This window comes from Scyliorhinus canicula, chromosome 2, assembly GCF_902713615.1.
Source record: "Scyliorhinus canicula chromosome 2, sScyCan1.1, whole genome shotgun sequence".
Classification (NCBI taxonomy): domain Eukaryota; kingdom Metazoa; phylum Chordata; class Chondrichthyes; order Carcharhiniformes; family Scyliorhinidae; genus Scyliorhinus; species Scyliorhinus canicula.
This window is the reverse complement of record NC_052147.1, coordinates 244,945,351-244,968,355: the sequence shown is the minus strand read 5'-3', so window position 1 is coordinate 244,968,355 and position 23,005 is coordinate 244,945,351. Positions and strand designations below refer to the sequence as shown.

At 44.7% G+C, this 23,005-nt stretch overlaps 1 protein-coding gene across 5 annotated transcripts in view; it reads right to left on the bottom strand.

Annotated features, from left to right (window-relative positions):
* The window catches only part of thsd7ba (thrombospondin, type I, domain containing 7Ba), a 1,373,128-nt gene that overhangs the window by 158,298 nt on the left and 1,191,825 nt on the right, over window positions 1-23,005 (bottom strand). For all 5 annotated transcript variants that reach the window (XM_038789927.1, XM_038789926.1, XM_038789930.1 and 2 more), the window contains 2 exons: window positions 15,541-15,656; window positions 11,869-11,986 (listed from right to left, as the gene is read on the bottom strand). In XM_038789927.1, coding sequence (XP_038645855.1) covers window positions 11,869-11,986; window positions 15,541-15,656 — 234 coding nt within the window. The remainder of the gene's footprint in view (window positions 1-11,868; window positions 11,987-15,540; window positions 15,657-23,005) is intronic.

Genomic DNA, 23,005 nt, shown 5'->3' with positions numbered 1-23,005 from the left:
GTGAGACTGAGTTGCAGTGTTTCTTCACCACCAGCATCCTGCCTCTTTTGGCACTCTCGTTCACTCCTGCATTGCTGACCCGTCAGTTGACAGTTCCTGGATATTTAAAAGAAGGGTAGGGTTGTAGCAAGGGCCAAGGGAGCAAAAAAGGTGCATACTTATACCATGCAGTTTGTAAATCATAGTGATTAAGGAATGATGGGGAAGGTGCAAATGAGAAGGTGGATTAGGCAGGGACATACTGGCATCTTTTAGAGTTTCAGTCCCTTTCCTGCCCATGGCCTCAGCTGTGACCAAACTAATGAAGAAACTAATGAAGAAAGGTTGAGTAGATTAGGATTGTTTTCATTGGAAAGACGGAGGTTGAGGGGGGACCTGATTGAGGTCTACAAAATTATGAGAGATATGGACAGGGTGGATGGCAACAAGCTTTTTCCAAGAGTGGGGGTGTCAGTTACAAGGGGTCACGATTTCAAAGTGAGAGGGGGAAAGTTTAAGGGAGATGTGCGTGGAAAGTTTTTTACGCAGAGGGTGGTGGGTGCCTGGAACGCTTTACCAACGGAGGTGGTAGAGGCGGGCATGATAGCATCATTTAAGAGGCACCTAGACAGGTATATGAACGGGCGGCAACAGAGGGAAGTAGACCTTGGAAAATAGGAGACAGGTTTAGATAAAGGATCTGGATCGGCGCAGGCTGGGAGGGCCGAAGGGCCTGTTCCTGTGCTGTAATTTTCTTTGTTCTTTGTTCAAACACTTCTGTTCCATGGGGGTAAGGACTGGCAGCCTCCAGTTAGCTATTGCTGCCTGCTAATGTGTGCCACCATATCCTAAAAGTTTGTCAGTGAGTGTGGCACAGTGCTTTTGGGTGAAGTGCTTTTGGGTGCAGTGCCTTTGGGTACTGTGCCTGTTACAGCTCAATAACTGGCAAGGTGCTCAAGAGGTGAGACGTGGGTGTGAAGATTGCAACAGAGATAAGAATCTGAGGGTGAGGTGAAGCTTTGAATGTGAAGTATGAGTCATGCTTGTTATGTTAGTTAAGCAAAATAGGGATAGTGAATGGAGTAGTCTGTGAGGCCAATGGTTCATTTGTAAGGACATAGCATTTGAAGATATATTCACTGACCTTGACTTTAAATGTAAGGTCATTCAACTTCTTCCTGCACTGCATCCAGGTCCTCAGCACTAGACTGCTTGTGTTGATAGCAATGGCTCCCTGCTGTCACTTCCTTCTGCGTGTCTGCCTGGCTCCCTCTGGATGGAGGGCATTTCCCCTCTGTACATTTTCTGACCCAGCCCTCCACTGCTGCATCAGAGAACATTGGAGCCCTCTACCCTGTTGTGTCATTTTCACTCTTAGAATGATGTGTGTAACCAGTTTCAGCATCTACTTTAGGTAGAATTCAGCTTAATTCCCTTTAAAAGCTGCAAGCTGTATTGAACTAGGGTAAGCTAGCTTTCAGTGGTGCTAGCTTTGCATGCAGCTACTCAGCAGCATAATTAGTGCTGGACTGCGTGCTAATAATATGTAGATTTTCAGCCCAAAGTTTGCATGCTACCTGCATCACAACAAGTGGGTCTGCTTCCCTTTGCCTGTTTTCGGTCCTTATCCATTTTCCCCTCCAAAGACCATTCAGTCATTGTTTGTTAGGTCAGTGTTAGCTCTTCAATTGGAGTTATCTACTCTAATCCAGTTTTCAAGACTTTTCTCTGCAACCTTGTATATTCTTTCTTTCCAAATATCTATTCAGTTCCGTTAAGAACACTTTGGTCAGCTGCACAGTGGTGCAGTGGGTTAGCACTGTGGCTTCATGCTGCCAAGGTCCCAGGTTTGATCCCGGCTCTGGGTCACAATCCGTGTGGAGTTTGCACATTCTACCCGTGTTTGCGTGGGTTTCGCCCCCACAACCCAAAAGATGTGCAAGCTAGGTGGATTGGCTACACTAAATTGTTCCTTAATTGGAAAAAAAATGAATTGGGTACTCTAAATTTAAAGAACATTTTGGTCTCTGCATCTGTAGCCACTTGCGAAACGCAAACCCATGACTATGGTGTGAAAATACCTTGCAAATTCCCCTTTTGTGGTTCCAATGATAATCCTAAATCGGCAACATTATCAATTCAGCAACCAGCAGAAACAATCTTTCCCTAGATTTATTCTCATAATTTAATAGGTCTCTACACGGTTCCATTTTAAACACATCTGTTCCAGTGAAGAGAATTCCAAACTTTTGAGCTTGGCTTCTTACCCAACACTCCTCGTTCACAGTTAAGACAATTTAAAGTAGGTACACCTCTACTTTAAAAAAAACTGTCAATTTGTCTGAAGATGTCTCAGCCCTCCCAGGGGCTTTCGCTTCAGCACGTTCAAATTTATGTTGCAAGGAGTGATTATCTGTGGTGAGCTTCTACCCCCATATTCACCTGAACAATGACACATGTTGAAAGTGAAACTACAATTAAGAAATCTTATAGTTTGGCATCCTTATAAAAAGCCAGAAGATAGCAGTCATTCAAGAGAATGCTCACCTCATATTTTGTTATTTTATACATATTGAATATACATTGCCACCATGGGCAGCATGGTAGCACAGTGGTTAGCACTGCTGCCTCATAGTGCCAGGGACTCGGGTTCAATTCCAGCCTTGGGTGACTGTCTGTGTGGCGTTTGCATGGTCCCCCATTTCTGTGTGGGCTGCCTCCGGGTGCTCCCATTTCCTCCCACAGTCCAAAGATGTGCAGGTTAGGTGGCTTGGCCATGATAAATCACCTCTTAGTGTTGAAAGGTGGTGTTACTGGGTTACGGGGTTAGGGTCGGGGCGTGGGCCTAGGTAGAGTGCTCTTTCAGAGGGTTGGCGCAGACTCAATGGGCCGAACGGCCTCCTTCTGCACTGTAGGGATTCTATGATTCTATTATATACATATAATGTGTATATTTACACACATATATTTCCTTTCAGATTCCAGATGTCACACTTTCTACATTTCATCTGATGATTCACCATAATCAATACCACACAGGTTGAAGACACAGATCTGCATTTTGAGCAACTATTGAAGCAAAGCCATAGCAGGAACTTATCCAAAACCATTTCCTAATCTACCTCCTATAAGTTCTTTAGAACAAAATTAACATGGTAGAAATTGTTCCTTGGCAGGCCACCCTAAACTGGTGCCAGATTGTTACGTATCCAAATGAGGGAAATAAATGCCTGTTTTTAGCCCCCTCTGGATATCTGGACATTGTAAAGCTAATCAGGAGTTGGGTCTGCACTGTTCTAAATTCTTCAGTGGTTGTGGTGACCCACAAGTAGTGGTTGGTACCAGAGGGTTTGCAATTAAAGCACAAACTGTCGACAGATTATTCAAAAAATGCAGGATGTCCAATTCAATGGATGCCAAGGATTATTTGTTGTGGAGAGATGATTCTGAAAATTAAAGCGTCAGATGTGCTCCAGTGTGGGACCGTTCCAATGATGCCACAGCCAAAGTGACTCACAATGAATTCAATGAACTATTTGAGTTGGATGCTGAAATTAACAAATTTGACAGATTTTTAAATCGTTTTGATCTGGTTAAAGGCATGTCACATTGATTGAATCAGAATTATCGGTGGACTGATTTCTTCACATTTCACAATGGCGACTGCCTAAACTAACACAGTTTGTTCACATTTTCTACGTGGCAAATGAGTCAACCTCCGTTTTTGGAAAGATTTTTCAAGGCTTGACTCATATCTTGCGATGCGTGGCAATTCGTAGGATGCTGACCTCACAATCAAGGCACAAATTTATTGCACATCCCTAATTTGCCTACAGGAGGTGGTTGTGGATGTTAATCTTGAACTGCTGCCTACCATGTGGTGAAGGGAGTTCCACAAAATTCTGACCCGGTGATGACAGAGTGCTGAGATGTGTCCAGGTCACGATGGCATATGATTGTTGTGCGATGATGGTGTTTCCACACGTAGGTAACCTTGTCCTTTTAGGCGTTGAAGGTTGTGTACTTGGGAGGAGCCGCCAAATACATCAAGGTAGGCTGCTTCAGTGTATCTTGTAGGCAGGAAGAATTGCAGCCATGATACACTGGTTGTAGATCAATTTGATGGTTAGCTAGTATACGGCGTGTCAGTTAAGCAGGTCACTGTGTTCTGGATCAAGGTGAGTGTCTTGCATGATTTGCCAACCCAGGCAAGGGACGAGAATTTCATTGTATTAGTCGCTCCTCTGTGCATGCGGTGGACTTTGGCAAGTCAGGATGTTAGCCAGTCACCACAGATTACCCAGCCTCTGACCTGCTCTTGTAACCACTATTTTTTTGAAAATTTCTCCAATTAAAGGGCAATTTAGCATGGCAAATTCACCTACCCTGCACATTTTTTTGGGTTGTGGGGGTGAGACCCACGCAGACACAAGGAGAATGTGCAAACTCCACACGGGCAGTGACCCGGTGTCGGGATCAAACCGGGTCCTCGCTGCTGTAAAACAGCAGTGCTGACCACTGCACCCCAGTGCCGCCCTTTCTTGTAACCATTATTAACTGCTTTGGTAACTTGTCACTCCACCTTAAAAGGCCTTTGAACCCCCCCCCCCCCCCCCCCCCTCCTCTCGCCAAGGTCACCCCTCTTCTTCCATACACTTTAAAATTGGACAATTCAGTTGATAATTCACATTCTTCTGATCAAGATACATCGCCTTACTTTTGTATGCATTGAATTTCAACAGCTTTGTATCCAGCCATTTCACCAGCCTCTCCCTGTTTTCTTGAAATCTATTACGATCTTTCTCACTGTTGTGGTGAATGTATTACTGCTAGCATTCACCATTGTTGTGTTGTGTTGATACCCTTGTGGGCTCTGCCTATGGCTCCGCCCCCTTGGGGGAGGTATATAGATCTGCAGCCTGTAGGCGGCACTCAGTACAGAGCAGTCGCAGGCAGGCACAGTCCGAGCTGATTAAAATCACTGTTCACTTCTACTCAACGTCTCGTGCGAATTGATGGTCGCATCAATTGTTAATTGTGCTTGCAAGTTTTGTGTCGGCTGCGAATTTCAAAATTGTGCCTGGTGCCTCCAATTTCAAGTCAATAATGTATATCATGCACAACTGTGGTCCGACCTGGGGAACACCACTGTATATTTCCTTCACCGCCTCCCCCCTTCCCTCCTCTCACCCCCTACCAACCCCATCATTCACCACAACTCTATGTGTTCTATCCTTCTGCTAATTTTAAATCTATGCTACTATTAACAGTCATTCAGTAGTGCGGAACTTGAGTCTTGCTGAAAAGAGAGACATGCTGTCTAAGCTTTTCATCTTGCACTGCTCAGGATAGTTTGCAAGAAATTACCAAACTGTAACAGAGGAACAACAACCTATACTGCATTGGAAGGGATTGCTGATTGGTTGCCAAGTGGACTCTCGTTGGTGGAGGCGTTGCCATGGGGAATGCAGCATGGATAATCTGCCCACCTTTGTTCAGATCCAAACTGAGCGAGTCGACTCTGATTGCTCGAGGCATTGCCCTCAGGGTAGATAGAATGTCTCCTTTTTTCAACAATGCATCTGCTATTGCCCATTTAACTCCACAGGTTTCACTTTTACTAATACACCTCTTTGTGGCATTTTTTGTGGCCTTTGAAAAATCCCTATGCACAACGTCAACTGTAATGCCATCATCCACCATCATCAAAGATATCAGACTAGAAAGTAAAACACAATTTTCTCTTAATAAACCTGTGCTGGCTCTGCCCTATGAATTCATGTTTGTCCATGTAGCTGTTAATATTCTCCCATATTCTCATACCTTTCCTAGCTCCAGACATATAATTGCCAGGTTTATCCTGGTCATCCAGGTTATCCTGGTTGCGACCGGTCCACATCAGATGCCATTTCCCTGGCCCTACACTCATCCCCAGAGCATCTCAAAAACAAGGACTCCTACATCAGACTCCTATTTATTGACTACAGCTCCGCCTTCAACACCATAATCCTAGCCAAGCTCATATCAAAGCTCCAAAACCTAGGTCTTGGCTCCCCACTCTGCAACTGGATCCTCGATTTTCTGACCAACAGACCACAATCAGTAAGAATGAACAACAACACCTCCTCCACAATAGTCCTCAACACCTGGGCCTCGCAAGGCTGCGTACTTAGCCCCCTACTCTACACCCTGTACACACACGACTGCGTGGCAAAACTTGGTTCCAACTCCATCTACAAGTTTGCTGATGATACGACCATAGTGGGCCGGATCTCGAATAACGAGTCAGAATACAGGAGGGAGATAGAGAACCTAGTGGAGTGGTGTAGTGACAACAATCTCTCCCTCATTGCCAGCAAAACTAAAGAGCTGGTCATTGACTACTTCAGGAAGCAAAGTACTGTATACACCCCTGTCAGCATCAACAGGGCCGAGGTGGACATTGTTAGCAGTTTCAAATTCCTAGGGGTGCACATCTCCAGAAATCTGTCCTGGTCCACCCACGTCGACGCTACCACCAAGAAAGCACAACAGCACCTGTACTTCCTCAGGAAACTAAGGAAATTCGGCATGTCCGCATTAACCCTTACCAACTTTTACAGATGCACCATAGAAAGCATCCTATCGGGCTGCATCACAGCCTGGTATGGCAGCTGCTCGGCCCTGGAACACAAGAAACTTCAGAGAGTCGTGAACACTGCCCAGTCCATCACACAAACCTGCCTCCCATCCATTGACTCCATCTACACCTCCCGCTGCCTGGGGAAAGCGGGCAGCATAATCAAAGATAATGCAAATTACTGGGGATGCTGGAATCTGAAACCAAAAGAGAAAATGCTGGAAAATCTCAGCAGGTCTGGCAGCATCGGTAAGGAGAGAAAAGAGCTAACGTTTCAAGTCTGATGACTCTTTGTCAAAGCATAATCAAAGATCCCTCCCACCTGGCTTACTCACTCTTCCAACTTCTTCCATCAGGCAGGAGATACAGAAGTCTGAGAACACGCACGAACAGACTCAAAAACAGCTTCTTCCCCACTGTCACCAGACTCCTAAATGACCCTCTTATGGACTGACCTCATTAACACTACACCCTATATGCTTTATCCGATGCCAGTGCCTATGTAGTTACATTGTATATCTTGTGTTGCCCTATAATGTATTTTCTTTTCTTCCCATGTACTTAAGGATCTGTTGAGCTGCTCACAGAAAAATACTTTTCACTGTACCTCGGTACGTGACAATAAACAAATCCAATTCAATCCAATCCAATCCTTCCCCTCAAGAGTATAAATGCTTTCAATTCCAGTGATGGGCTCTGCTATCATGAATGATGGCGTGCTCATGGAGCCCATGATGCCCCTGTTAGTTGCGTAGTTCCACCATTCATGACTGAGTGAGACAGACTAACAGAGTTTATCTGATATATTCTGCTTATGTAATGTTGCTTTCTCTGCTTATGGTATGAATATTCATGCCATGAAACTGATAGCCAAGTTCCACACACGTGAGTACGGCCTCAAACGGGGCCTTGGATTCAGGTCGCATTATATTCGCTCCCCACCATCTGGCCTGGGCTTGCAAAATTCTACTAACTGTCCTGGCTTGAGACAATTCACATCTCTTTAACCTGTGATTATCCCTCTCTCCAGTCACTCCGTCTGGATCTATAAAGACTTAATTACCTGCAAAGACTCGGATTTAAAGTATAGTGTTGCATCATTGACTTTGTCTTTATATGTGTTTCTGGAACCCACCTCTTTGTTCACCTGAGGAAGGAGCAGTGCTCCGAAAGCTAGTGAATCGAAACAAACCTGTTGGACTTTAAACTGGTGTTGTCAGACTTCTTACTGTGCCCAGCCCAGTCGAACGCCGGCATCTCCACAATATGGTATGAATAGTCCTGCGTTTTAACAAAGAGCAATGCAACACAGGAACAGTCTCTTAGGCCCTCCAAGCCTGCGCCTATCACGTGTCCTATCTAGACCAACCGCCTGCATCCTTCTATACCCTGCCTGTTCATGTGTCGATCCAGATAAGTCTTAAAGGTTGCTAACGTATCTGCCTCAACCACCTCACTTGGCAATGCATTCCATCCACCACCACCCTCTGTAAAAAAACTTCCCCCGCACATCTCCATTGAACCTCTCCCCCCTCACCTTGAATTTGTGCCCCCTTGTAATGGTTATTTCTGCCCTGGAAAAAAAGCCTCCAACTGTTCACCCTATCTGTACCCCAAATAATTTTATAAACTTCTATCAGGTTTCCCCTCAGCCTCCGCCTCTCTTGGGAGAACAATCCCAGTTTATTCATTCTTTCCTCACAGCTAATACCCTCCAAACCAGGCAACATTCTGGTAAATCTTTTCTGTACTCTCTCCAAAGCCTCCATGTTCTTCTGATAGTGAAGTGACCAGAATTGGACACAGTATTCAAAATGTGGCCGAACCAACGTTCTATAGAACTGTAACATAATCCTTGAGCTTTTATACTCGATACCTCATCCTATGAAGGCAAGCATGCCATGGGCTTCCTTTACCACCATTTCCACCTGTGTTGCTACTTTTAAGGATCTGTGGACCTGAATGCCCAGATCTCTCTGTCTCAGTGCTTCTGATGGTTCTGCCATTGATTTTATAGCTCTCATCTGAATTGGATCTATCAAAATGCATCACATCGCATTTGTCCGTATTAAATTTAATCTGCCAATTCTCTGCCCAATTATGCAGCCTATTTATATCCTGTTGTATTCTCTGACAATCTTCATCACTATCCCCAAATCCTGCAATCTTAGTATCATCCGCAAACATGCTAATCAGGCAGGCTACGTTTTCTTCCACATCATTTACATATGCTACAAAGAGCAGAGGTCCCAGCACTGATCCCTGAGGAAAAACACTAGTTACAGACCTCCATTCGGAAAAACACCCTTCCACTACTACCCTCTGTCTTCTATGGCCAAGCCAGTTCTGGATCCATCCTGCTAGTTCAGCCCTGACCCCATGTGATCTAATCTTTTGCATCAGCCTGCCATGAGGGACCTGATCAAATGCTTTACTAAAGTCCATGTAGACAACAACCCTTCCCTCATCAATTATTTTTGTTACCTCCTCAAAAAATTCAATTAAATTAGTGAGGCATGACCTCCCACATACAAAACCATGCTATCTGTCGCTAATAAGACCATTTATTTCCAAATGTGCACAGATATTATCTCTGAGAATCTTTGCCAACAATTTCACCACCACTGACCTCAAGCTCACTGGCCTATAATTACACGGATTATCCTTGCAACACTTCATAAATAATGGTTCAACATTGGCTATCCTCTAATCCTCTGGGATCTCACCTGTGGCCAACGAGATTTCTGTCAGAGGCCCAGTGATTTCATCTCTTGCCTCCCTCAGTGATCTGGGATGGATGCCATCTGGCCCTGGGGGTTTGTCTACCTTATACTTTTTAACACACCTAACAATTCCTCCCTCGTAAAAACGACCTGTTCTAAAGTGTTTACACATCCCTCTGAGATACCACCAATCAACGTGTCCCTCTCCTTTGTGAATAACGATGCAAAATATTCATTAAAGACCTCATCTACCTCCTATGGTTCTGCACATAATATCCCTCCTTTGTCCTTGAGTGGACCAACTCTTCTCTGGCTACCCTCTTGTTCCTAATATATGTTTAAAATGCCTTGGGATTCTCCTTAATCCTGTCTGCCAAGGACATTTTGTGACCTCTTTTTGCCTTCCTAACTCTCTGCTTGAGCTCGTTTCTACTTTCCTTGTATTTCTCAAGTGCTTTATCAGTTTTTAGTTGCCTGCACCTCACATATGCATCTTTTTTCTTTTTGATAATATTCACAATTTCTCTGGTCATAGAACATAGAACAGTACAGCACAGAACAGGCCCTTCGGCCCTCAATGTTGTGCCGAGCCATGATCACCCTACTCAAACCCACGTATCCACCCTATACCCGTAACCCAACAACCCCCCCTTAACCTTACTTTTATTAGGACACTACGGGCAATTTAGCATGGCCAATCCACCTAACCCGCACATCTTTGGACTGTGGGAGGAAACCGGAGCACCCGGAGGAAACCCACACACACAGGGGGAGGATGTGCAGACTCCACACAGACAGTGACCCAGCCAGGAATCGAACCTGGGACCCTGGAGCTGTGAAGCATTTATGCTAACCACCATGCTACCCTGCTGCCCCTCCATGGTTCATCCATGGTTCCCGAATCCTGCCTTTCCTGTTCTTCCTTTTAACTGGTACATGTCTGTCCTGCACTCCCATCAACTGCTCCTTAAAAGACTCCCACATGCCAAATGTGGATTTACCCTCAAAAAGCCTCTCCCAATAGCTTTACAATAGGTAGTTCTGGGTGCTTGTTACCCATAGTGATGGTGACGGCTTTCTGTAATAGTGTGAAATGGACTTTAATGGAAATAAAAATCAGGAATGATGTAACATGGACTGCTAATTTGCTAACACCCATTTATATCACTGCACAATATCAAAATTACCCCCAGTAACTCTGTATATCAATAGGGCTAAATATTTGTTTCATTAATTTATTTATGTAAACTTTGGGATATCACCGATCAATATGAAATGTTCTTATTAAGATCACTTCATTATATAATTTCAGTTGCGCTCTCACTTCCAGCAATGACTGCAAATTTGCATTATCTAACAGTGGCAACAGAGCAATGATAAAAACAGCACAAAACTGATCATCTAAAAATAATGTTGATTACTGATCTACAAACAGACATCTTTTCCTTCCACAGTCTATGTAATTCATCTAAAGGTTTCTGAACTTGCAAGATGTTCAGCATGAATTAACTCAGATATGCAAAATTCAAATGCCACATCGAATGTTAAATGCGAACTGCTGTAAACCTGCCCCGCATTTAGAATGATTTTCGAGATAAATTCCACATTTAAACTTTTAAAGTTGCAGTGAATAGTTAAGCATATTTGACATGACTGGATGTAATTATAGAATGTTTATTGTGGTCCGAATACAGAAAATTATTTGCTGTCAGAAAGACACAATGAAGTGTATGTTTGCTTCCCTCTTACCATCATGCATCATTCTTTCACAAACGTTTGTTAATGTGCGCTGTACTTTCTGTATAGATTTTTCCTGCAATTCAACAATGAAAAATCATTTAAAAGTACTTAAGAGACCAATAACTGAATTGTTGTGACAACCAACAGACACATTTGTTAAGTTGGTCTCGCTAAATTTTAGCAATTCCTATGCAATTAGTCCATTGGAATGGCCTTTTCACATCCATTGTTGGATATGGGGCTGGTTTAGCTCACTCGGCTAAATCGCTGGCTTTTAAAGCAGGCCAGTAGCACAGTTCGATGCCCGTACCAGCCTCCCCAGACAGGCTCCAAAATGTGGCGACTAGGGGCTTTTCACAGTAACTTCGTTGAAGCCTACTCGTGACAATAAGCGATTTACATTTCATTAAACACAGTGATGGGCAGCACGGTAGCACAGTGGTTAGCACTGTTGCTTCACAGTACCAGGGACCCGGGTTCGAATCCCGGCTTGCATCACTGCCTGTGCGGAGTCTGCACGTTCTCCCCGTGTCTGCGTGGGTTTTCTCCAAGTGCTCCAGTTTCCTCCCACAAATCCTGAAAGACATGCTTGTTAGGTAATTTGGATATTGTGAATTCTCCCTCAGTGCACCCGAACAGGGGCCGGAATGTGGCGACGAGGGTCTTTTCACAGTAACTTCACTGCAGTGTTAATGTAAGCCTACTTGTGACAATAATAAAGATTGTTATTATTAACTATTTCTCATAGTATCTTATATGAAAGGTAAGTTGCTGGCTGCATTTTGGTTGTCGCACGTTTTCACATACCTTCAAGTCCACAATTGCGGGAACATTCAGACCAAGACGACCATTCTGACAGTTGGCAATTTACAGGACATTCCACAAAGCAATACATAGATAAATGCCAGGGAGATTCCAGTCCCATCTTGGAAAAAGGAAACAAAGAAATGCAACAGTGGATGGTCGTGTCAATAGTGTCATTTAATTATGATTGCTAACAACTTGCATTCATATAGCAGTGGCAACAGAGTAAAATATTCCAGTGCATTTGCATTTCACAGGAGTACTTCAAACAGAATTTGGCATTAAGCTGCAAAAGGAGATATTGGAACAAGTCGCCAAACATTTTAGCAAAAGGATAGGATTAAAATGGCCTCTGAACAAGGAGGGGCAGAAAGCTAAAGGCCACCTCACCAGTACATCTCATATAAATCAGTAACTTTTGAATTCTGTTGGTTTCTGGTTCTTTTTCTGCTGTGAGATTTGTTGGAAGAAGGTACATCGTGGGAGTTGAGCGGTGCATAGACATTCTGAGGCGGTTTACTCAACGGATAAAAAACGTGAGTAAAATTAATGGTGGGGTATGCATAATCTGCAAGCACAGATTTGATCATTTTGTCACACTCTTAAATAGTAATTTACATGCCAAGCAATTTTAGGACTGCAGTGATCCTTTGGAATCCTGAAATAGGCTCCTTTCCAGGACTGCTCCCTACTCACTGAATCAACCCTTTCGATTAATTTTGCATCGTACTATAATTTGATTGAAACCAGAAATGTGGTTGCTGTTGTTATTAGACTGGGCCAAAACACTTTCCCATGGATAATGAAAAACAAGCTAGTTAATAAATGGACCAGTAAAGCCACAATTACAGTAACAGATGGATTAAACTATTTGAAGTATCTGTGTTTAACTTAAAAGTTAAACCAGGAGCTGCAAATAATTTTATTTCACCTTTAAAATTCAGACTCTGATATCAAGTAGCCTTTATTCTTTGCTCACATTCCACTGATTTTGGCTTTATTCACACAGCATATTTTGCTGGTGTATGCTTTACAGTTTAATAGCTGACTTTGTGCAGCGATGTTGACACACTGAGAAACTGTCATCTACCAGTTGTGTGATTTGCCTGGTCTTACATAAAGTTAGTTTCAAAAGCAAAACATTGGGACACAATAAATTGAGACAACTTAACAATAAACCACCATTGGAAACATTAAACTGTAAAATGTCATTGATTAGCCTTGAACAATGAGCAAAGGTTATTCAGAGGCTCAAATTTAAAATTGTTTTGACCTTTAAATTTCAAAGAGTACGAATGCATTTTTCAAATGTAAAGATCCTTTTCCTGACCTTTATTTTGTTATTAATCTGGTCATAATGTGAAATTGGCATTCTGTTTAAATTTGAAAGAAAGTCATGTCATTCCTGCATGATTTGACTCTCGAGGTAGTGCCACAATAATATGCTCCCAGCAGAGATCAACATTCCACAGAGAACGTGGGTCAGGGATAAGGGGGGGAATTTTCCACTCCTGTTTTCAGGGAGGCAGAAGGGCAGAGAATAGTGCGGGAGTCCCAAAATGGCTTTTATGCCGATGTGATTTCCCCTATTGATTGTCCCCATTCTCGCCCCCACCATTCTTTAAAAGGCGGCCTTCCCATTTGCACACATTAAAATGTCATTAACAGGCTTTTACGCCTCATAATCCCCCCACGGTAAATTGTCCATTCATGTTGATGTGAGGACACCTTGGTGTGAATCATGGCAGGTCCTTTGTCGCCAGAGGCACACAAGTACACTCCCTGGGGGAGAGGGTCATGCTGCAGTGCCAGGGTTGGGGGTTATCCAGTCATCTGAGAGCATATAGCAGAGCCCGTAGGAAATGGTTCACCTGCTTAAAAGTATAAAGTAGGCAAAAGTTTATGGAGCATGAAATGGATCTGGCGTCTGTTCGGGTACACTGAGTGAAAATTCAGGTACGATAGTAACGTTTAAGGGGCGTCTTGACAAATACATGAATAGGATGGAATAGAGGGATACAGACCCCAGAGGTGCAGAAGGTTTTAGGTTAGACGGGCAACATGGCTGGCGCAGGCTTGGAGGGCCGAAGGGCCTGTTCCTGTGCTGTACTTTGCTTTGTTTTTTGTTCAACCGTCCCCCTCCCCTGTGGGTTCTCCATTTCCCCCTGGCCTCTCCAGCAAGACGTCCATCCATCATCATCTGCCCGCCCCCATACCTGAGTCTAACCTTCCCTATCTGCCATGAGGCCCCCCCCCCCCATACTTACCTGGTCCTGGACTCTGGGATTTGGACTCTGGTAACTTCTTACAGTCCCAGACCAGGACACTGGCACTGCTGGGAATATAGAGCAACCAGTTAATCAGTTTGGTCAGGATTTCTCTGAGGTGGGCCTTCCAAGTGAGGAATGAAAGTCCCGTCTCCAGCCAATTAACGCTCCATGAAGCATTCAATGGCTGCGGAGCTGCCGCAATTCCTCACTGACTCTGCGGGTGGCAGAGTGGGACACCAAGCCATGCAAAGAATCCTGCCCTTGGCATGGAGGTTAGAGCCACAAATTACATTAAAGGGTGAATTCCCTCACTCAGGACTAGCTGGGAATTAGATCCTAAACAAAAAACACAGCTGAGAAAGAGAAAGACTTGCTTTTACGTAGCACCACAGGATGCCCCATAACATTTTACAGCCAATGAAGTACTTTGAAGTATGGTCACTGTTGTGATACAGGAAATGCAGCAGAAAATCTGCATGCTGCATGCACCCACAAACAATAATGTGATAATCAAGGGATAATTCATCATTTTATGATCTTGTTTGATGGAAAGCATTGGGCCAGAATCACAGAGTTAACTCCCTTGCTCTTCTAAATAGCACCATGGGATCTTTTACAAGAACAGAAGGGGCCTTAGTTCAACATGTCATCTGGAATGGGACTTCAAGCCACATTTAGAGACATGTGTGCTGCAACACATGTAAGTCACAGCCAACACCGAAAGAATTGGATTACCTTTCTCCACCAATCGTAAGTGCAGCAGAAAACACCCCCTCCTACAGAAACAGGCGATGTACCCAGGGATCAAGCATCAAGAGTTATTAGAGCACCGGATCAGCATGGACATAATAACTGCCAGAAAGTTGAATGTGAAGTTCATGTCAGTCGAGAACCTACCCAATTTTCCTTATTTATAAATTAATTGAAGTGAAATTGTGTAGCTTCTTTTGACAAGTGTGCACCCATATTCATGTGGTTTTCCAATATTCACTGTGCCCAAGCAATCTTTTATGCCTGGACACAGCCAGGAATACCTGCCCGACTGTGTCATTAAGTATAGAAAGTGTGAGCTGAGCTGGTGTGAGAGGCACCACTGGTTCATTGTCCTAATATCTTTCGAATGATGTCCACGATGTTGCTTGATGTGTTATGTTGGAAAGTGTAAGAAAAGAATATTGCACCGTTAAACCATGTGATGCATTATAGGCAACAGTTGTTTTTTGTTTACAACTTTTACTGTTTTATGCTGATGTGATTGGTTCTGATTCCTAGAAGAGGAAGGCGTATGAAGAAGGTTACCCAGATTGAACTGTTGCAGGTGTTAAGCACACAATACTCCGTTTCAATGACACCTCTAAGTCAGCCAGATTCAGCCATGAAACCACACTCCATATTGAGATCTCACCTTCTCACAGAGCTTGACATCAACTGACTTCCCATCACTTTGCGCACAATCCAGCAAGCGAAACTTCAGCCCCTGTCCACAGACTGCATTGTCACTCAGTTGGCAAGAGCTCCATTCTGAGAAACACAAAACCACATCCGTGAAAGGTCACCACGTTGGCTGTGGTTCAGATCTGTACCTGTTGCAGTTAGCATCCCAGAAAATATTGTCAATTCAAACCCGATAATTTGTTTTTTACTTGTGAAGTTCAATTGCGAAAATAACACGACTGAGGCGTGTAATGTTTCAAAAGGCTCTGCAGAGCAGTGCTGGTGTCTAACTGGCATCATTCACCTCTCCATCAACCACTGGCAATTTTAATATTTAACACAATGACATGTGGGTCAATGATGATATGATGACATTCAATTCTGCATGGCTATTTATCAAGGCTGTTTATTTCCGTACAGGCAAGAATATTGATGGCTGTGAAGCTTACATATGCTGACAAAATTACATTTGAAAGTTTGATGGCAGTGATGTTTTATACCTCCCAAGTAAAGGATAAGTGTCATTGAATTGAAGTTCCTGAACTCTTCAATTTTTTATGACTGAAATCAATAGCTCTCACCAAAATAAATGGTTCCAGTGAAAATGTCCACTTCAATTCATTTACATTTTGTATGAAATGAAATAGAAAGTTTGGGGCACGGTCTGAAGGAAACTTACAAAAATAAAGAACTGCAGAGACAGTTAAAGTGCAAGTATTTTATACAGGGGCCGATGATGTTGTGGTATTGTGTGAAGCAAATAATGGCATGATGGGAAAACTAGTCAAGTCTTCTTGGTACAATTGAATTTAACCTAAGACACAGATTCAGAATACACATAGACAGCATGTCCTGAGAGTCTAGATAAGGCTTGAACCTAGAAGTAGTCTTAATACATAACAAGCTGAACAACTATTTCTCCCTGTTCCTAAACAAATTCTTCCCTTTCTTAAAACAAAGACAAGATAATGATATAAAACTCAAGTCCCCTAAAGGTCAGCAAGGTGACGCCATTGTAACGATTATTACTTATGTTTTACTTTCGATCAAATTCCTGACCAAGTTGTATTCATGTTATCTTGATCCTATAATGTATAAAAATCATCTTATTCTTCTGTGAGATCGCAGACTTGGGATGGACTCAGCAATTTGTAATTGACTGCTTTCCGACTTCAAATCTCAGCCATACTGCTAGCAGTCAGTTCTAAATTCGGAAATAAAGTTCAGTTTTGCTTACCTAATGAATCATGTTTGTATTTCTCTATCACAGTCAAGACGCGGGGAAAATATAAAATACAACAATGTGTGGAACAGTCTGGCTCAGAAACAATGGCAACAAAAGGTAGTGTGAAAAATGTTGAAGGAGAAGCAGGTATTTGAGTGAACAACTGAGAGAAAGTGGACTCGATTATCTGAGGCGTCACGGTCCCTGCACCTCCAACCACCACCCCATCCCTCGTCTAGAATACTGTGTGCAGAGCCATCCATGATCCCAATGGCTGCTCTTCAAGACTTAAATGCTGGTGGCAGCATAAATTGCTTTGAGGTTAGATTTCTGCTCCATTCTCAAGAGGATGCCCCACCTTAGACAGCTGCCATCCAAACAGCTGGCCTCCAACTCTGTAGCCCCACAGCGCCAATGGGAATACTGGGCACAGTTGAAACTACAGACATTCCCAACAAATCAAGCAGACCAAGTAGATCTGGAGTGAGGGCTGTCATTGAGAGAGGTGGAGATCAGTTTCAAGAGGTTAAGAAGGAGCGTTAAAGGGGGGAAACCTTTTTTTGGGGAGCTGCTATTACCGATGTCCCAAAGATGTCCTCCTGCCTTGCCTGACTCCAGCCCCGAGAAACCTTCTGTTGCCTCAGTTCGTGTGGTAGCAAGCAGCTATCCTATTCCCCATGTTCATAAAGCGGCCCTCTCGAAAGTGGCAGCATGCGCACCGCCCTGCCCGTGGATCGAAGCCCAAACTCCAACTGTAGCTTTTTCTTTCTAGCCAGCAATTCCGGTGTCCGATTGATCGAGTACTGATGGTCCATCTCCAAAATGGCATCCAGCAGCATCTGCCTCTCCACCCTTTTGCGCTTTCCCTTATGCACTTTAATAGAAATAATCTCTCCTCTAAAGATTACCTTCAATGCCCCCATTAAGAAGGGGAAATATTCTCAATCCTGCTAAAGCTCAGATATTCCTCGATAACTGAGGAGACCCTCTCACCAAAACTCGCATCTGCCAACAGCGAAGTCAAACCTCCAAGAGGGCGCTGAGCAGGACCCGAGCCAACCATCATGTCCACATAGGGTGGAGCATGATCAGAGATCACCATTGCCAAGTATTGCAACTTCCCCACTCCCAGCAGTAAGGATCTCCTAACCACAAAAAAGTCACTCCTGGAATAGACCTGGTGGACCTGAGAGAAGAATGAAAAATCCTTCCCCTGGGTGTAGAAATCTCCAAGGATCAGCTCCTCCCATCAGCTCCATGAAGGTCAACAGAACCTTCACCATGCCAGGCGGCCTTAACACCTTATCCAGTCGGGGGTCCAAAATGCAATGAAAGACTCCAACAATCAGCTGGCGTGAATCCAAATCTGGGATCCACGACAGAAACCTATTAATAAAAGTTGTGCTGTCCCAATTTGGGGTGTATACATTGACCAGCACCACCGTTGCACCTGCCATCACATTCCTTCCCGCCGAGAAGGCCATCCTCCAGTTGATCAGAATCACAGTCACCCGGGCCCTGTTATCGAACCCTGAACAAATTACTTACCGCAGCCAGCCCTTGCATAACCTTATCTGGTCTCTAACCCGCAAATGGGTCTCCTGCAACAGCACCACATCCGCTCTTAACGTCCTAAGTTGCATCAACACCCTAGATCTCTTAATCGGGCCATTCAAGTACCTCTAATTCCATGTGACCAGCTGAATGGCGGGATGTCCACTCCCCGCCATTACCGGAGTCAATCATTCCCTCCCTATGAGGCAGTCCAGCGACCCTCCAAGCAGATTCATCACCAGGCCTACCCAAGATGGCTGCCAGATCCCCTAGCACAAACCAACAAAATAAACTTTCCCCATTCCCCCCCCCCCCCCCACACCCAAACAACCAGGTAACAAACTATAGGCAAACCCCTCATAAATTATAGGCACACCCCAAACATTTTCCCTTATCACACCTTAAACATCCAATTAACATCACCCCAAAGCTCAAATTAAATGAACATAAGCTGCAGGTAACCCCATCTGCTCACTTCCGTTCACTAATTAATCTATCTAGCGGAGAAGGCCCCACCACTCTCTGCGTGAAAAGCTTTCCCTGCACATCTCCCCCAAACTTTTCCCCTCTCACCTTGAACTTGTATCCTCTTGTCATTGTGTCTTCCCCCTGGGAAAAAGGTGTTGACTATTCACCCTGTTTATACCTCTCGTAATTTTGTACACCTCAATTGTAATTTTCTAGACCTCCCCCAGCCTCTGTATTTCCAACGAAAACAATCAGAGTTTATTTAACCTCTCCTCATAGCTAACACTGTCCAGGACAGGGAATATCCTGGTAAACCTTCTTTGCACTCTCTCCAAAGCATCCATGTCCTTCTGGTAGTGTGGTAACCAGAACTGCATGCAATATTCCAAATGTAGCCTCACTAAAGATTTATACAACTGGAACAAGACCTGCCAACTCTTGTACTTCTTGCCCCCGCCGATGAAGGCTGCATGCCATATGCCTTCTTGACCACTTTATCAATCTGCATTGTCACTTTCATGGAACTACGGACCTGAATGCTCCTCAGGGTTCTGCCATTTACTGTACAATTCACATATGAATTTGATCTTCCAAAGTGCATCCCCTCGCATTTGTCCAGATTGAACTCCATGTGCCATTTCTCTGCCCAACTCTCCAATCTATCTATATTCTGCTGTATTCTCTGACAGTCCCCTTCACTATCATCAACTCCACCTATCTTAGTGTCAACTGCAAACTTGCTAATCAGACCATCTACATTTTTTTCCAAATCATTTATATACATCACAAACAATAGTGGTCCCAGCACTGATCCCCGTGGAGCATCACTAGTTACGGATCTCCGTTCTGAAAAACTCCCTTAAACTGTTACTCTCTGCCTCCTGTTACGAAGTCAGCTCTTCATCCATCCAGCTTGACACCCCGAATCCCATGCAACTTTACCTTTCGTACCAGTCTGCCATGAGGGACCTTGTCAAATGCCTTACTAAAGTTGGTAAGACATGACCTTCCCCGCACAAAAAACATGTTGCCTATCACTAACAAGTCCATTCATTTCTAAATGTAAATAAATCCTGTCCCTCAGTATCTTCTCCAACAGCTTCCCTATGACTGACGTCAGGCTCATCGGCCGATAATTACCTGGATTATCCTTGCTTCCCCTCTTAAACAAAGGGACAACATTGGCTATTCTCAAGTCCTCCGGAACCTCCCCTGTGGCCGAAGATGATGTAAAGATATCTGTTAAGGCCTCAGCTATTTCCTCCCTTGCCTTCCACAGTAATCTGGGATATATTCCATCCGGCCCAGGGGACGTTTCTACCTTAATGCATTGTGAGATATGCAACACTTCCTCCTTCATCATTCTGACACATCTAGAGTACTCACACACCCATTCCTAACCTCAACATTCAATGCAAAGTACTCATTGAAGATCTCACCCCCTTCCTCTGACTCCACGCATAACTTTGACCTTGAGTGGGCCTACTCTTTCCCTACCTACCCTATGGCTCCTTATATATGTATAAAAGACTTTGGGATTTTCTTTGACCCTTCTTGCCAATGACATTTCATGGCCCCTTTTAGTCCTCCCAACTCCTGTTTCAGTTTGTCCCTACTTTCCCTATATTCGTCAAAAGCTTTGTCTATTTTTAGTTGCCTAGACCTCATGTATGCTTCCTTTTTCTTTTTGACTAGTCTCACAATATCCCCTGTCATCCGGGGTTTCCTAATCCTGCCATTTCTGTCCTTCATTTTCACAGGGGCATGCCTGTCCTGCATTCTAATCAACTGGTCCTTAAAAGACTTCCACATATCAAATTAGGATTTACCCTCAAACAGCCCGCTCCCAATCCACATTCTCTAGCTCTTACCGAATTCTGATGTAGTTGGTTTTCCCCCATTTAGCACCCTCACTCGAGGGCCACTCTTGTTCTTATCCATAATTATTCAAAAACTTATGGAATTATGATCACTATTGCCAAAATGTCCCCTTATTGAAATTTTGGTCACCTGGCTGGACTCATTCCCCAATACCAGGTCCAGTAAGACTCCCTCCCTGGTTGGACTATCAACATGCTGTTTCAAAAAACCCTCCTGAATACACCTAACAAATTGCTCTCCATCTGAATCCCTAGCACTAAGGGAGTCCCAGTCAATATGGGGGAAATTAAAATCACCCACCACCACAATCCTTCTATTTTCACATTGTTCCAGAATCTGACCACATATCTGTTCCTTTGTGTCTCGCAAGCTATTGGGAGGCCTATATTACATCCCCAACATTGTGACTGCAGCCTTCATATTTGTTAACTCTACATATACTGGGCGGGATTCTCGGAACCCCCGCCGGGTCGGAGAATCGCCGGGGGGCGGCGTGAATCCTGCCCTGCCACCTCGATGCCGGCTGCCGGATTCTGCGGTGCTGGGGTTTTGACAGGGATGGGAATCGCGCCTCGCCGGTTGGGGCCGTTGGCAGTTATCCCCCTGGCGAGTCATCCTTCCACAATGGGCCGAGCGGTTGCCCGCTTTCGGCCGGTCCCGCCGGTGTAAATCAAACAGGTCCATACCTGCGGAACCTGGCTCTATGGGCGGCCTGCAGAGTCCTCGGGGGGGGGGGGGGATCTGGCCCAGGGGTGCCTACAAGGTGACCTGGCCCGCGATCGGGGACCACCGATCCGCGGGCGGGCCTGTGCCGTGGGGGCACTCTTTCCCTCCATGCTGGCTGCTGTCAACCTCCGCCATGGCTGGCACGGAGAAGAAACGCCCTGCGCATGCACTGGGATGACGCCAGCACACGCTGGCGCTCCCGCGCATGTGCCAACTTGAGCCGGCCGGCACCAAGGCCTTCCATGCCGGCTAGCACGGCGCCAACCCCACCAGCGCCAGCCTAGCCCCTGAAGGTGCGGAGGGTTCCGCACCTTCCGGGCGGCCCGACGCCGGAGTGGTTCACGCCACTCCTCGGCGCCAGTACGGCCCGCCCCGTCAGGTAGGGGAGAATTCCGCCCAATGCCTCTCTACAGGTTCCTGTCAAGATGTTCTCCCTCATCAGAGCTATGATATGTTTTCTAACCAATAATGCAACTCCCCCACCCTTTCTGCTACCCCCTCTATCTTGTCTAAATATCAATATCCTGGAACACTAAGCATTAAGCTGTCCTGTCCCTCTTTTAACCATGTCACCATAATAGCAACAATATCATAATTCCCCACATTTATCCAAGCTCTAAGGTCATCTGTCTTACTTGTTAGCAATGCTGGATTAGCACAGTGGGCTAAACAGCTGGCTTTTAAAGCCGACCAAGGCAGGCCAGCAGCGTGGGTTCAATTCCCGTACCAGCCTCCCCAAACAGCCGCCGGAATGTGGCGAGTCGGAACTTTTCACAGTAACTTCATTTGAAGCTGACTTGTGACAATAAGCGATATTCATTTCATTTCATTTCATACTTCTTGCATTGAAGCAAACACATTTCAGGCCTCCAGACCTGCGGAGATCAGCGACCTCCCCCTTCCTGCTCTCCCGCTTAGCTATATTTGTCTTAGTCGCAAGCTCTTCTCCAACCTCTATACTTGCCAAGGTGCCACGGTGGCAGTGCCAAGGTACCCAGGTGACATCGGGGTGCCATCCTGCCCAGAGCTCAACCACCAGGGACCCTCCCAAGTGCTGTTACACCTTGTCCACGTTTGTGGAAACCACTGCTAAACGGTGCCACTGCAAAGTCACTCAGGTTCAATCCCGCGCCTTGGTATATTCTGGGCCAGACGTATTCATGTGAGGCTAACTGCTCACTTGAATATGCAAATCTGGATTCAGACCAGTGAGGGCAAGATCTGTGTTGCAACATCCCACCAGATCTAATCAGATCTCGGGAGGCGTCTCGAGCATCATAAATCTCGCAAGAAGCTTCTCGCAGGATTTACCGGCCTCATCGTGTCACCGAGACGGGCGTGTCGAGGCTGTAGGTTCGCACCCATAATTATATTAATAATCAAGACAACTGTTTATAGTTCCTACGCAAAATGAGAACACCATTAATTTAAGGCTAAACTGTTAATACCCACACAATATAATAAAAATTCAATTTAAGTTATTCAATCATAAATCAATGGCCTTGTGATATATTGAGTGAAATTTTATACTCTTCCCTGAGATGCATTTGCCAGCATTTAAGCGGGCAGGTGGGTGGCGGAT